This window comes from Diceros bicornis, chromosome 17 (assembly GCF_020826845.1).
Source record: "Diceros bicornis minor isolate mBicDic1 chromosome 17, mDicBic1.mat.cur, whole genome shotgun sequence".
Lineage (NCBI taxonomy): Eukaryota > Metazoa > Chordata > Mammalia > Perissodactyla > Rhinocerotidae > Diceros > Diceros bicornis.
Window position 1 is genome coordinate 17,689,897 of NC_080756.1, and position 16,084 is coordinate 17,705,980.

General features: G+C 54.0%; 1 protein-coding gene across 1 annotated transcript; it reads left to right on the forward strand.

The window, feature by feature from the left end:
* Window positions 1–2,177: 2,177 nt before the first annotated feature.
* LOC131416058 (keratin, type II cytoskeletal 5-like) lies at window positions 2,178–15,727 on the forward strand. Its single transcript, XM_058558179.1, has 9 exons — window positions 2,178–2,651; window positions 4,483–4,691; window positions 6,894–6,954; window positions 7,753–7,848; window positions 9,916–10,080; window positions 10,877–11,002; window positions 11,750–11,970; window positions 12,552–12,586; window positions 13,918–15,727. Exons 1-9 carry the CDS (start codon window positions 2,178–2,180, stop codon window positions 14,091–14,093), a joined length of 1,563 nt encoding a protein of 520 aa, XP_058414162.1. The 3' UTR covers window positions 14,094–15,727.
* Window positions 15,728–16,084: the final 357 nt, after the last annotated feature.

Sequence of the window (16,084 nt, forward strand, 5' to 3'; positions counted from 1 at the left end):
GTACAGCCACCTGCTCCCTCACCCCTGCCCTGAAGCCAGCTCTGCCCGCTGACCTGGCCTGTCTGCATTGCCCCTGGACACCTGGGTCCATCTCCTTCTTCTCCCTCCACAAGGCCCACCCGTGCTGCTGTGAAGCCTGGCATCCTAGCTAAACCCCATTCCCTGGCCTAAACCAGCCTCTACTCTCCTGACAGCTCCCGATACCCTCTCTGTGCCAAAGCCCACACTATCTCAAGATTCACATTCAGCCCGTCTTGTGGAGACTCTCCCCTCAGCTCCTCCTTCCTCCTCCCTCCCTCCAGATGCAGAGATGGGTAGTCTGTGTCTCCCAGGCCATCTCAAGGCCAGGTTGTCAGCCCGTCTGTCTCACGGTGCTTATAAGCTGTCTGCTGGGAGTGAGGCTCCTCTTTCCCCTCCCTGGAATGTGTCTATTAAACGCATGTGTAATGTGTTTGGTGTCCAGCCCTCTGTTTGGAATGGTGATGGAGCACAGAGCAATTCTCCTCCAGGCCTCCTCCCAGCCCAGGGCCCCACACAAGGAGAGCTCAGAGCACATCAGACCTCTCCCCATCCCGTCCCTCAGAGCTAAGAAGACTGGATTGGGAGATGAGACAGACGGGAGGGCAGATCGCCAGCCATACTCCCCCCCAGAGATTCTGCCCACTTCCCCCTACCTCTCTTTAGGATGCCTTCTTTGAGAAGCCCAAGCCCCTGGGCAGAAGCTCTGCCCCCCCGCGCCCCCTACTCCCCCACTCTGTATGTCATGCAGGGTGATGCCGTCCCCTCCCAAAATCAGACCATGTTCCCAGGACACTGACTCAGGGTGGGCGGCCCAGCCCTCCACCAGCAAAGGGGCCGATTGTTCCCTGACAGCTTCAAACTTGCAGACCTGAGCGGAGAAATAACAGGCCAGGAGAGGAGTTAAAAGTCAGCCCTGGGGGCAATGCTTTCACCAAGCAGAGGAGCCATTTAGGCCCGTAATTGCAGGCAGCAGAGAGACACCCAGGAAGTTCCCACATTCCTGGACACCTCCTGTCAGGCCTGAGCCCCCGAGCGTCTCCCATGTGGGCTTGAAGGGAGTGGGTTCAGTTCTCAGGACCACGTTCAGAACTGGTGGGAGCCATGAACCGGGGATCTGAACCACAATTGTCCAAGGTGAAGGAGCAGGAAGTTAAGTGGCAGGGAAGGGACAGGCCATGAACCAGGACAAGAGAAGATGAGGGTAAAGCCAGGAGCTAAAACTTGGAAGGGTTGGGAGGGAGAGGATGGCAAGAAGGAGAGAGATGACACTGAGGACAACTATTAAATGTCCCTGGTCCCCAGGGACGAGAGGAATAGAGGGGACAGGAATTTGGAGTGACATCTTGGGTCTGCCACCCTTGGACAAGCCTCTTGTCCTCCATCATTTGAGGGGCAGAGATCTGAAGGGGTGACCTGCGGTCAGACCATGGGGCTCCACCATCAGCCCGGCACTTACTGCAAGGGACCTCCTCCAGGTTTTATCTACCCTGTGCCTCGACAGCTTCTTGTGCAAAACAAGAATAATAATAATAACCACCCTTGGTGCTGCACACAGATTAAATGAGAAGACAGGTATAAAGCAGTTGCCTGTAGTAGTTGCTCAGTAAATGTTGGCAATTGTCATTACACATGTCATCGCCCCAACACATGAAGATATTATGAGAATCAACTGATATAATGCCTGCAACTGACCTGCCACATGGTCTGGCACAGACTGGACCTCAATAAAGAGGGTTTCTTTTCTTTGTTAGTGGCCATGCCAGGAAGAGCATAATCAAGTGCTTGGGTTCAGAGCCCAAGATCTGGGAATCAAGAAGAGAGGAGCAGATGGGAAGCAGTGGGAGTGTCTGCAGTGTGAGGCTGAGAACCTAGGTGGGCGGGGGGCTCGGGACCCAGGCCTGCCCCGGGCCCGAATCCCCAGGCCCGGTCCTGCCCTGGGTAGGGTGTTCCCCATCATGATTAGTGGGGCAGAAAGATGGGCCGTGGCCAGACATGCCATTGGGATGAACTCAACAGAGTGGCCTTTGATCTTCTCCGGACAAGCCCAGTTCTTGAAAGGGATAAAAGTCCAGGAGAGTTTGGGAGAGCTAGACTGCAAAGGCTCCTCATCCCTTTGACATCTTCGCTCCTCTGAGTCTCTGGCACCAGCTCCTACCATGACCCAACGGTCCTCTGTCACCATCAAGTCAGGGGGCACTCGAAACTTCAGTGCTTCCTCAGCAAGCCTCCTCCCGGGTTGCCGTCCCAGCTTTAGCTCTTTCTCCGTGTCCCAGGGCGGGAAGAGCTTCGGGGGCGGCTTTGGAGGCGGCTTCGGCACCAGGAGCCTCCACAGCCTTGGGGGTAGCAAGAGAATCTCCGTCAGTGGGAGCTACCGCTCCAGCCGGGCCGGCTTTGGAGGTGCTGGCTATGGGCTAGGGGGTATGGGGTACAGAGTGGGGGGAGCCTGCAGTGCGTTCGGATTTGGAGGTGGGATGATGTCTGGTGCTGGGGGCATCCAGGAGGTCACCGTCAACCAGAGCCTCCTGACTCCCCTCCACTTGGAGATCGACCCCTCCCTCCAGCGGGTACGGAAGGAGGAGCGGGAGCAGATCAAGACCCTCAACAACAAGTTCGCCTCCTTCATCGACAAGGTGAGAGGCAAGTGGGGTCCCCACCAGGAGAGCAGCTGGTGCCCAGGGGGATCTCTGCTTTCTGTGCTTTTCTGAGGTCAACTGTGACTTGCCCAGGACCTGCGATGCTGGGGACGTGGAAGACTGCTAATGGGGGGGGGGGGGGCGGGTTCCCACCTTGCTGAAGTGGGAGCAGAAAAATGTCCATCTCCAGCTGTCTGACCCATTGCAAGGACATTGCTATTTTGATGGATACTGATTGTGCACTGGGCTTAAAATTAGACAGTGAAAGGGATCAGTGTGGAGGGAAGGGGATAAAGGAATGAGAGGTCACAAGTTCAGTTAATAGGAATAGGCTGGGGTCACTTTTTCCCTACCCAGTTAATAGGGGCAAGTCTTCCCGTGGCAACTTCCCTAGTGAGTTGGGTGTCTGGGAAGCTGGGTGGTTGGCAAGGGGTGGGCTCAAAGTGATTCACACTTTTCTTTTATTGAGAGGAAAGCTGTGACTTCAGCCCTGAGTCCCCCAAGCTGTGTGGCTTGGAGTCCTAGGGATTTCCCCAGTTCTGGAGAAAGAAGATTCTATTTTGTACCACCACCGGTGCACACCTGAGCTGGTTGATTTTGGCTGGGAAGAACCAATTCAAGGATCTGGACCACTCAGCCTCCATACCTGGGATCTGGAGGAAAGATGCTACCCTAAGAGGCCACCAGCCAGGGTTCCATCTTTGGTTCTACCGCTAGGAGAATCCCTAACTGCTCAGGCCTCGGTTGGGTTGGACAGATGGACTCTAGGGTCCCTTTGCAGGTCTGACAGGCTACAAAATGCCTCATCACATGGACCCAACTCCTTGAATCTGTAAACCTAACCAAAGACTGCCGAGGCAGTGGTTCTTCAACTTTATCCCCCATGTCACCCCACTTGGTTTGGTGTTTGCACTAACAGATGTGAGATTTCCAGGAGCCTGGCTCTGAGGAGAAGGACATGGGCCCTGCTTTTCCTTGGTTCATCTGGAGGGGATGTGGAGAATGAGGGGATGTGTCTAAAGAGGGACTTGGAGCCAGGACTGCCTTCCTCTGACAACCGAAGAGAAGCTGGGGTGGGGGGTGTTTGTTAAAACCCTCTGTAGGCACTCTGCCATCCCCAAAGTCCTGGAGGCTCTGTTCCTTCATTCTCTGTTCTCTGAGGCTGTGTCATCCAGCTACTCCCAATGGCAGGACTTTGTTAGGGAGAAAGGTTTTGCATATTCCCAAGGCTGCTTCCCAGACTGAGGGGCAGATGAGTGCAATTCAAGGAAAGTAGCACATGACCACAAGGGACCTGAGAGAGCAGAGAAAAGAAGGGGCTTGCCCAAGACCACACAGCTAGTGAGGGACATGGCTGGGATTGTGCCCAGGTCCCCTCAGTGTGAATCCAGAGTGACCTATCAGGCATTCCTGGAGTGTGTGGGCAACTGAGTCCGGATTCTAGATCTAGAGAAATCATGTTGGAAAGAAAATACCCTTTTAATGGGAATCAAAATCTCACTTGGTAATGTGATAGCAGAATGTTCTTTTCTTCAGCTACCACGCATCAGCATAGTTAGGTGTATACGGATGGTTTCCAGCCTCTGTGTCCCTCCTTGCTTCTCCCACCTCCAGATCAAGCCATCGCCTATCTCCCAAGCCCATTGCACCAATATTTGCTTGGCTCTCTACATTCTAGGCTCCCTCCAGGCCGAGGAGGAGGAGCCTGCCAGCTGGACTCTGAGGCCTTGCAGTGCCCCCTGCACTACTGGGTGGTCCTATAGCCCAGAGCCCTCCGGGAGGCTGCTGCACAGAAGCCCTCACGGTCTCTCACCTCTGGCTGGGGCAGGTGCGGTTCCTGGAGCAGCAGAACAAGGTCCTGGAGACCAAATGGAGCCTCCTGCAGGAGCATAAAACCACCAGGGCCAACATCGAGCCCATGTTCGAGGCCTACATCAGCAACCTGAAGCGGCAGCTGGAAGGGCTGGGCGGAGAGCGGGGGAGGCTGGAGACGGAGCTGAAGAGCATGCAGGACGTGGTGGAGGACTTCAAGAACAAGTGAGTGGACACCCAGCCAGCTCCCTGGAGGGCCTGCCCTGAGGCTCCTGGAGAGGCTTTGCTCTCCGGAAGTGCCCGGTCCAGTGAGGCAATAGGCACACACTTAGGGCACAGAAGTGGAATCAGAAAAAGCACTGGGACCCTGCGGTCAAGAATGTGGAGGCTTTGGGGTGGGGCTGCGTTCTAGGTGCTGATAACCCCCGTGGGCACAAAGAGCACGTCATACACAACGACCTGGTAAACTCTGCAGGGTGGGGCTGCATTCTAGGTGCTGATAACCCCCGTGGGCACAAAGAGCACGTTATACACGACGACCTGGTAAACTCTGCAGATGAGGAAAGTAAGGTCTGAGACAGGAACCCACTCATCCAAGGTTACACAGCGGCAATAAGTGAGTTAGGATAGAATCTCACTCTCACATTTGTTCAGCTCAGTCTCATTGCTGATCTACACAATGTTCACGTACCCACCCCGACCTTGGCCAAGGGGCTGGGGAACAGACGAAAAAGAGACATATTTGCTGCCTTCTCCCTCGAACCACACACACAACACACACACCACTAATCATACGATTATGCTTGTGCCTATAGACATGAGTAACTTCTTATTTTTATTGTTCTAATTTATTTCTCATTGTCTTGGTCCAAACAAAATAAGCGACTTGATAAGGAGTGTTGGTTACTGTGTATATAATATAGTGAGAGTTCAGGTCTTAGAGCTGCACTAACAGGTAGTCTCTAGCCACATACGGCTATTTAAATTTAAACTGATTAAAATTAAATGAGATTTAAAATTCAGCTCCTCAGTCACACTAGCCACCTTTCAAGTGCTCAGTCGCCACGTGTGGCTAATGGATCCCCTAGTGGATGCAGAAATAGAGCATTTCCATCATCACAGAAAGTTCTAGACTAGAGTCAGTGGCTTTAGAATCCTGGCTCAACCACTTACTAGCTGAATGACCTAAAGAAAACTAACCTCTTTAAGCCCCAGTCCTTTGTCTGTTAGAGGGGATGTGAATAGTAACCACCTCATAGAGGGGTTAGGAATGTTAAACCAAAACTTGCATATAAAATACTTGGTAGGGTGTCCAGCACTGGGCAAGCAGTAAATTATTAATGTGTCAGCTATTTTTATTTTATTGATAATTAGGTATATGTGTGTAGTGATGCAGACACAGACAGAAGAAGCAAGCGCAGATGGGTAATTTATAATATACATGCAAACGTGGAGTAACAGAGTTTCAGTCCAAGAAGGCTTCCTGGAAGAGGTGATGAAAGCTCAAAGTTGAGAAAGAAAGAGGCACAGGGAGGACTACGGGGAGTCTGTTGCAGAGTGTGCTCCTGGTGAACGGACAGTGATGTTCCTGTGGCAGGCGTGTAAGAGGCCTGTGCATGTGATGCTCACCCTCTGGCAGAGGGACCGTGAGCTGGGGACACAGGAGATGACGACAGTTGCACGGGATCAGGTGAAGAAAAGATGGTAAGATTTAATAGAAAGGCAACATGAAGAAACAGTAAGGAAAACCACATCAGTTTTCCCAGAGAACATGGGAGAACTTCCCAGGGCTGAAGATGCAGTGGCAGGAAAGAGACTTTCTCAGATCCTACTGGACAATAGAGCAATGTGAAGGCAGGAGGGATTCTGGCTGTGCACATCATGTGGGGCAGTACATGGTGGTTTTAAAAGAACAATGACAGGCCATTTCACAGGTGGAGAAGAGCATTTGAGGTTAAGGGACCGCCCGGGTCACCCAGCTGGTAGGTGCAAAGCCTGAACCACAGCTGTCCCGAGCAGCTGAGGGGTGGGGATGCGTGGACACGCAGGAGGGTTGGGTGGGAAACGGGTCACCTGGAGCAGAAGTGAAACTTCCTTCCCAGGATCGGTGAGCAGGGGCACCTCCATGTGCTGCTGGGAGAGCGAGGGGCGTGGGGTTTCTAAGGACCTTCGCACTCTAAGGAGCACAGCTGTGAGAAAAGCAGCCTCAGAAAGAATGAGGGGTGGATCTGCGCCATTGTTGTTTGGGGTTTGGTACTTGTCTGATTGATTTGGGATTGGGGGGCGGGCACAGGTATAACAGGAGAGCTGTTTTCCAAGTCTGCTCTGGAGACCCACCATTGCCTGCCCACCTACAGCCCCCGCTGTCTGATCTGACTCCCAGAACCCTGTTCCTCACACCAGTCCCCTTCTTGATCCCTCTCGCAGGTACGAAGAAGAAATCAACAGGCGCACGGCAGCTGAGAACGAGTTTGTGGTGCTCAAGAAGGTGAGGGGACGGGGCAAGGATGCTCCCTCCTGACTCCTAGGCCCAGGTAGCCCCTTCCGGGAGCGAGAGATGCCACTTCAGCCAGTGGCCTTGCATACAGGCTTTATTTAATTTCTGCAACCAACCTTGGAGGCAAGTTTTACCTTAGAAGTGAGAAAACTCAGGCTCAGGGAGGTTAAGCAAGTTGCCCGAGGTTACCCAGATAATCAGGAGGGAGTCAGGATCCACGACCCTGAGGTCTGAGCTGGAAATCACAACACCAGCCCCCACGCCACGTGGAGTCCAGCACGGCGAGAGGGAAGCAAAACAGGCCTCTTGTGGAGCTTGTCTCAGGAGGACAGAGGAGGGCAGGACAGAAATCAGCTCCATAGGCTGTGGACCTTCCTGTTTAGTGGGGGCCGGCCAAGGGACAGGGAGAATCAACCCTGGAGCTAAGCTGGAGGAGGAAGGATGGAGCAGCGCTGCGTGACGGGGAGGTGGGGCAGAGTGTGAGGAGGAGGGGAGTCCACAGCTGGGAGAGGCCAGAGGCAGCGGAGGCCCAAGCGCCCAGGCTGGGGTTGTCCTCATCACGTGGAGAGGACAGAGGAGATCTTTCCACCTGGCACCAGCTGGTGAGCAGGTGGTGTTCCCTGAGAGCCCTAGTCCTCACACATGTGGACCCCCTGCGAGTGCCACCCCAGAGCCTAGAACAGAGAAATGCTCTCATCCCCGAAAGCTTAAGTTCCCGCACCTCCCACAAACAGAGGGGCTGGTTAACCGGGAAGAAGGGGACTCAGTGACAGCTTGTTCTGTGCCCAGGACGTGGATGCCGCCTACATGAACAAGGTGGAGCTGGAGGCCAAGGTGGACGCCCTAATGGACGAGATCAACTTCCTGAGAACTTTCTATGAAGCGGTAAGCAGTGCCAAGTGCTCCCCCTCAGGAGGGCTGCAGGCAGGGGGCCTCGGCTGGGCACAGAGGCTGTGGCTCCTTCCCTGGTCTCCCCTCTGCTCCTTGCCCCATCCCTGAGTTGGAATTCATGGAGCAGTTGCTGCTTCCCCTGCCAAAGGGCAAAATGAGGGTCCCTAGGGCAGCTGGTGGGTCAGGCAAGGGGAGAAACTCAACCTTGACCACCTGGACCAGGCATGCTCTGTTGGCCAGACAGAAGAACTGCCTGAATTATGAATTATAATTGTTGAATTATGCATCGTTTCCATAGAACTATCTGAGCAACCTGGCTCACCCAGCCCAGCTCAAATTTACCTGCCACTCTCCCTGGAGCAGCTGCAGGATGATGCAATTATGCAAATCGAGGCAATTAGCGAGCCCTCAGGTCCTTGTAGAAGCACACAACACAAATGCCCGGCTCTCCGAAGACACGCTTTGTTGTGTGCCTTTGTACACCAGACACTGCTCTCCGTGCTGCAGGAGCAGCGCTGAGCGAATGCAGTCAAGCCCCTAAGGTCTTGGAGCTTCCATGACAGTGGGGGATACAGCCCACATAGAGAGATTCAAATAACTACATCATTTCAGGCGCAGTAGGGGTGATGGAGAAAAACTACAACGGGGGCCAGATGGTGGGTTAGATGTGAAGAGGAACCTGAAGGAAGTGAGGATCCAGGAATCCAGGAGGAGGCCGAGGTGGCTGGAGTAGAGTGAGTGGTGGAGATGGGATCAGATGTTGAGACTGGGGCCTAGGATGCACTGTGCATCTCCAGGTGGGCCTGGTAAGGACGGGTGATATGCCCAGGGCGTTACATATGTTTGGCACCCAACAGAAATTGGTGGTGTTCCGGGAGCAGGAGGATGGGCTTTGTGTCTTCAAACAGGTTCAATGACCATCCCGCAGCCCACCTGGGGGGGAAGGCATTGTTTCCTCTGCTTATTCACTTCAATGGTGACAACCAGTGCAGTGCTGGCTCCTAATTCCGAACAGCAAATCTATGGGCTGAGACCCCCAAGCTAGGTCAACTACCAGGAAAAACTATTTGGGGAAAAACAAATTGCAATACAACAACAACAAAATAATTTCCGGAAGCAGGAAATGCATGAACCAATTGCAAATAAAGAAAGGAAAATGATATTTTTACTTAGATGTGTGCTTTGGACCAGTGATTCTCAAATTTTACGGCTCATCAGAATCTTCTAGAGGTCTTGTTAGAACACCAGTTCTGATTTAGTAAGTCTGGGTGGGGCCCAAAACGTTGCATTTCAATCAAGTTCCCGGGTGATGCTGATGCTGCTGGTCTGAGCATCACATTTTGGGAACCATCGTCTTAGGTGATTCTGAAGAGAGATCATTAACAAATTAATGGTGGGTTTTCCGTCTCCACAACCATCTTATAGCGACATGAATTTATTTGATCCTCACAGAAAGCGTATGACTTTAGCGCTATGACTAGCCCCCCGAGACTCAGCAATGCTGTCGAACCTGCTTGGCAGATCCAAGACTTGAATTTTTCAGTCTGGTGCCCTTTCTGCTGTTTCCAGCTAATTTCCATTTCCCACGCCAGAGGAGCGGGGCGGAGCGCAGTTGGGAAACAGGACTGGGACGCAGCAGAGCTTTCTGGCTCCTTCTGACTTACTTTTCTTTCATAAGATGACTTCTCTATTTGGTGTGAAAGTCTGTGTTTTCTCAGAACACGAGACATCACGGCTCTGACAGGTCACGGCGGGTGCATTCCCTCCACCATGGGAGTGAGCTCTGGAGAATTCTGGTAGAGTCACCTGTGCTGCTGCTCCCTCCGTGCAGATGAGGTGACGATAAAGAACGGGCGTAAACTCAGTGACCTCTCTGACATCCTTCCCAGCCCTTTCAGACCTAAGCAGGATGCTCCACCCCAGCAGTGCAAGTGAGGCCCTCCACGCCAGGGTCCGTTCCGGAGGCCTGGTGACAGTCTCCTAACACGCATGCACACACACATGTACACACATGCACACACACACACCCTACTTCAGCTCTCCCTCTGGGCCCCACCACAGGAGCTGGCTCAGCTTCAGGCCCAGATCTCCGAGACCTCCGTGGTCCTCTCCATGGACAACAACCGCAAGCTGGACCTGGACAGCATCATCGCCGAGGTCAAGGCCCAGTACGAGGACATCGCCAACCGCAGCCGGGCCGAGGCCGAGTCCTGGTACCAGATCAAGGTGGGGTGTCATGGTCAAGTTCATGAAACAATCGTAGAGAACTGGAATTTCAAAGGCAAAGTAGATAAGAGCCTTGTCCTCTCAGACGTCCCAGTCTGATGGGTTCTAAGGGATCTGAGTTCAGCTTCGGGCTCACCCTGTTCTGAGCTCTCTTTGGGGAATAACCAGACGAAGGCGGGAGGTGGCCAATCCTTCTGCCATTGGAGAGGACGGACACAACTCCAATGTCCTGTAGAGGAGAGACGAGGGACAGCTGGACAGTCCCAGCCATCAGTGCCAGCAGGAGCGAGAGAGAGAGAACGTGGGAACAAGAGGAAGGGTTAGCCTCCTGGATCCAGAGAAGACAGGTGGAACCGGCTGGGGGCTGGGGGCAAAGGCTCCACATGGGGTACACGGTGAGATTTTCCAGGTTAGAGCAGATACTCTGAGCTGCGGAGTCACTGGGGATATGAGATGTGGTGCCACGGAAAACAAATACGAAAGAGCTTTAAAACCAGAGAGTGACAGGCACCCCGGCTGACTAACGCTGAGTTTGTGACGGTGAGCTTCCTGGTCTCGAGGATGAGAGAACAAAGACCAGATCCAGGAAGAAGAGTCTCGGCTGTGGGTGGAGCCTGAGGATAGGGAGACAGAGAGGCGGAGCCAAGAGACAAGGAGGAGGGATTTGATGCACAGTAGTGCGGCCAACGGAAGGGCTCCTCAAGCAGCGCTATGGAAAGCTGTCGGGCCCCCGGAAGCCGCCACCTTCTCTTCTCTGGCCTGACCATGCCTGCCTCCCGCTCCTCCTTCCCCCCAGTACGAGGAGCTGCAGCGGTCTGCTGGCCGGCACGGGGACGATCTCCGCACCACCAAGATGGAGATCTCCGAGCTGAACCGGATGATGCAGAGGCTGCGCTCTGAGATCGACAACCTGAAGAAGCAGGTAGGGCTGAGCTCCCGGTGCCTCCCATCCACACCCCCGCCCCCGGCAGACCTGGCCTGGGCCTAACTCAGCCCGTGCAGAGAGAGGCCTCTTCAGGTGAGTGACCATCCCGGAGTGTAAACGCGCCGTCTCCCACCTCACCAAGGCGGTGCGGACCTTCTTCCTGAGACCCATCCGGCGTCAGTTCCTCTAGAAAAGGTTCTGGCCTTGGGAGGCGTACATGGCACAACTATGAACGGCTTTGCTTACCCACTATCCAGAGAAGTTCAGCATTGAAAAAGACCCCCAAAATCCTTTTCCCCCACCTGGCTACATCTCAGATTATCCAAGGGGAACAGAGATTAATTTTATTTTATTTTTGTGTGTGGGAGGGGAAGATTAGCCCTGAGCTAACATCCAATGCCAATCCTCTTTTTGCTGAGGAAGATTGGCCCTGGGCTAACTTCCATGCCCATCTTTCTCTACTTGATATGGGACGCTGCCACAGCAGGGCTTGACTAGTGGTGCATCAGTGGGCGCTGGGGATCCGGGCCTGTGAATCCCGAGCCCCCGAAGCGGAGCGCGCGCACTTAACCGCTGTGCCATCTGGACGGCCCCGAGATTAATCTTATTTTTGAAGATGATGAAGCTCCAACCTCCTTTGCATGAGATCCATTTCAGGAAATTCTTCCACATTTTTAACCTGAAGCCCACATCTTACTGCCTTCCCTGTGGACGATTTCACAAACTCCCGTGTCCTCCCGGCAGTGTGCCACGCTCCAGGCCGCCATCACGGATGCTGAGCAGCGTGGGGAGCTGGCCCTCAAGGACGCCAAGCACAAACTGACCGAGCTGGAGGACGCCCTGCAGAAGGCCAAGCAGGACATGGCGCGGCAGCTGCGCGAGTACCAGGAGCTCATGAACGTCAAGCTGGCCCTGGACATCGAGATCGCCACCTACCGCAAGCTGCTGGAGGGCGAGGAGTGCCGGTGAGTACCTTCTCTTCCTAGCATGGCTCAGACGGTCGCCTCCAGAGCACTACAGCAATGCCACAGAGGCGGAGCCCCACAGTGTCAGGCCCCAGATGGAAACTCCAAGGGCAGAAACCAACCGTGTTAAAACGCAGCTGCTCCCTAGAGGCATCCAGCGGTCGCAGACACTCCCATAGCTCCTGTTGGACCCAGGGCAGGGGGCAGGAGGAGAGGTGTCAGGGAGAGGCAGCCCATGACTACCTGGAAGATCATAAGCAAGGCCTTTCTGCCCAGACCCTATGACAAAGGAGGCCACACTCGTGATGAGCCTTAGTGGCTCCTGTTTACCCAGAGATGCCTATCATCTGATTATCCCTGTCCACCTAGTGAGCACGGTCCCTCTCCCCATTTCTCTATATATCTTGACCTGATCTCTCTGCTAGATGTCCCCTCGCGGATTCACATTAGCTTCCTAAAGCTAACGAGATGAATGAAAACCTTGTTAAGCACAGAGCCCGCACACAGGAAGTACTCTGTGCTGGTAACTTCAAATACTTCTCAGCAAATGAAATGTCTCTTTCTCTCCCCACCTGCCACAGACTCACTGGAGAAGGTGTCGGACCCGTGAACATCTGTGAGTAAATGTCTTGGGATGATAGAAAAGCAGGAGACAAAGTGGAAGCTAATAGCATTACTAACAAGGATGATAATGAACAAACCGGGCAGGGAGGTCATTAGGACCTTCTTAGGTCCCCACAGGACCGCTCTCTTCCTTGGCCCTTCTTCCCAGTGGGGTCAAGAGAGATGAGTGGTGATCCCTCACTCCCAGGGCCGGTCCCAGTGGGGTCACATGACCACAGAAATGACTCCACCCTGGCCCCAGAGGACCCCAGTTCAGGCACAGGACTACCAGCAGAGCAGTGGGTCCCCAGCCTGAATGCCTGATTTCTCAGCTAGTTCTGGCAGGAATTTAAACTCACATAACTAACAGGAGGCTATTAAACAGTTTAAATGTGAAGACTCGTATATAGAATTGTTGCAAATTAGTTGAACAAGTAGAGCAGCAACTGACCTGGCTTGGCCTCAGCTCACAGGAGGGAGGCGGGGAGGGATCATCTCACAGAATGACCCAGCACAACTCAGGTGGCGTCTGCGGGGCCCTGAGTCCTGGGCACGGGAAGTAGAGTCCCCTTGGGCCCCATGTGGGTCAGATCCCATTAGCGAGGCTGGAAAACCAGGGTAGAGGGGAGCTTGAAACCAATTAATAAAACGAACAGGAATGCCTCCCCTGGAGAAATGGACACTGAGAGGGGAGGTCAAAGGGGCATCTCCAAACGTTTGACAGGCTGTGGAGAGCTGCATCCTGAGGTCGTGAGCTCCCTGTCACTGAAAGTATTTGAGCAGAAGCTAAGTGATTGCCTCTCAGTGATGCAGTAGAGGCGATTCCAGTCCTGGGGGAGGATCATCTGGACGGCCTTTGTGTCTCTACCAGTATGAGAGTCTATGATCCCCACAGAGATATGAGGCCTCATGTTCCATCCAATATGAGAGCCCCTGGTATAGATGTGGAATGAACACAGCAGAAGGGCCTAAAGCCTTGGTTTCTGGTAGGTGTGACCCAGGACATGTCACTTGCTGTCTTTGCATGTCCATTTTTCCCCTATAAAATGGGGGCAGTCGTAGTTATGATGTCCTCTTGGGCCTGTTGAGATCCACGTGGTCCCAGCTGTGAAAGTGCTTTGAAAGTTGTGATGTCCTGTGTGCACGATGCTCACGCTGAGGCAATGTGTGATGGGGATGGCGAGTCCCTGCCACCCTCTCTGACTCTGGCCCCCGGGGACTGAGGAGATTCCTGTTCCCTGGGGAAGCACCATGGGAGGGAGCAGCCCGGGCAGGAGATCTGGGGAGGGTGGGTCTTGGGAAACTGGAGGAGCCTGCAGTGTGCCCTGTGCCTTCTCTCCACAGCTGTGGTCTCCTCCTCCGGGGGCTCAGGCTACAGTGGGGGTGGCTACAGCAGTGGCTTCAGCTATGGCGGCAGCAGTGGGGGCTTCAGCTCCACCAGCGGCCGCAGCGTGGGCGGCACCTCCAGCGTGCGCATCATCTCCAAGACTTCATCCACCAAGAAGAGTTACAGGAGCTAAAGGGCCCCGCCTGCCTCCGCTGCCTCCCCGCAAGCCCCAATTCCCAGCCCTAAGGCCTGCCGCTTTGCTGACAGCCCATGCACAAATCAGTAGCAGGAGGCACGGGAGCGGGTAGGTGGCCTGTGAGTTCTAAGGTCACCTTGTCCATCCATCTGCCTCCAGACAGGTCCCCACAAAGGTACCCCCACTCGTTCCTCATCCCAGGCTCTCCAGGGTCCACAGGCATCCATTCCAACTAATGCTGACTCAGCTGCTCTGTGCCAAGGCGTGGGTAGGACTGTGCCCTTCCAGAGCAAGGGTCTTCCTCCTCCTGTCCGACTCCGATCCACTGCAACCACAGTGCTTCACAGGGGGCGCTTAGAATTGACCTGGTGCCCCTAAAGAAGTTGATGCAGTCTAGGCCACAGTCCCCACGTGTGTGGTTTCCCACTGCAGACAGAACACTTTCCTGCAGGCCCCTCAGGCCAGGGAATCTTGCAAGCCCTGCCCACATATTGCCTCCTCACCAACTTCCTTGTGCCCGCCCAGGCCCCCAGCCGCTTCCCCTGACAACTCCCACCAGCAGAATATTTGAATGAGAAATCAGCACCCTTCAAAATATTACCAACTCGATTGTTCAAACTAGAAGGGAATAATTTTACCAAGAACCCAAAAGTTCTCCACGGCCTGGGGCTATATTAGATGATAGTTCATAGCCAAATTCCTTCCAAATCTGCCTCTTTTAAGCCAATATTAGAATTACCATCCCAAACTGAAATCCTGATGAGGAGGAGAGGGAGGCAGGCCCACGTGAGGGTGTGGGGAAGGCAGCTCAGCACCAGACGCCTGCAATAGACGCACCAGGAAAAGAACCCCAATTAGCCTGTGTTAGGACTGCCCTGGGAGAGTCCTCCTGCAAAATAACCCTCTAGGCTCAGGACTTGCTCTCTTTCCTCTGTGCCAGCCACATCTCCCTTCTGGAAAGTTTTCTTTCCTCTCAACCTTCTCGTCCACCCTCCCTCCTTCTTCTCTTCATCCTCCACCACCCTGTCTCCTCTCTTAATCCCTCTCCTCACCTTTATCTCTCCCTTTTCTTCCTCTCCCACTCATCCGTTTGGCAATATTATTTCCTGCTCTCTCTCCTGACTTTTCTTTCTCCATCTCCCTGTCTCTAAAATGTCTACAATGTGGATTTGCCCGTCCCCAGCCCTAGCCAGAACCGAAACTCTTGAATGCAGTCCACCAGATTCCCTGCCCCACGGGGAAGGCTCAAGAGAGCCAACTCGGAAGAGGGGTGCTGTCCATTCCTCACGCTGAGGGGGTGCGTTACTCAGCCCCTTGAAGGAAGCAGAGGTGGGAGGGTGTTGGACTAGAGAGTGGGTTAGGCGGGAGATCTTTTGGAGGCTGGCCTTCACAGGGTGGTTTCCCTACTTAGTTTGAAGGATTGTAAACCCTCAAAACACCTGCCAGGCATTCAAGACCAAAATGCATTCCCAAGGCAAGTAGAGACTGGCTGCTGTGCTGCAGACAGGAAGTTCACTGCTCCAGAAAAATGTCACTCCCCCTCTGATCCTTTCAAACCCTTCTGAACTGCCCGCTCCCTGTGCCTGCCTGTTTCCTGACATAGCTTCAATAAAATGTCACCGAGCTCTCTAGGTCTTGACTGAGTCTGTGTCCCGTTTCACACTCAGAGGGCAACCTTGGAACTGGTGTTCTCTGGAGCAAGTGCCTTCTGCCCACTGAACCGTCCTACCCTCTGCTCCCGAGCGCTGGTCTTGGGCTGCGGGGAGCCCGACACAGTCACCGAGACTGTTACCAGCCTGGATGTGGCAGAGGAGGCTCTCCTGTGTCCACACTGCTCCTGTGAACCGTGCCTCACGGTTCTGCCCGATGTCTCATTTGTTCCCTCTGGCAGAGTCTGCTCTCTGGTCTGGCTTCTTCAGGTCACCGTCACCATTAACACATCTCCTGGGCCCACCTCTGTGACGCTTACTCCAGAGCAGAGTAAGAAT

What these genes read in the sequence shown, in the direction of transcription:
- LOC131416058 (XM_058558179.1), top strand. Translation starts at nt 2,178, where the DNA reads ATGACCCAACGGTCCTCTGTCACCATCAAGTCAGGGGGCACTCGAAAC. An exon ending in GTGGAGGACTTCAAGAACAA is followed by an intron (nt 4,692 to 6,893) that starts GTGAGTGGACAC and finishes TCCCTCTCGCAG; the next exon opens with GTACGAAGAAGAAATCAACA. An exon ending in AGTCCTGGTACCAGATCAAG is followed by an intron (nt 10,081 to 10,876) that starts GTGGGGTGTCAT and finishes CCTTCCCCCCAG; the next exon opens with TACGAGGAGCTGCAGCGGTC.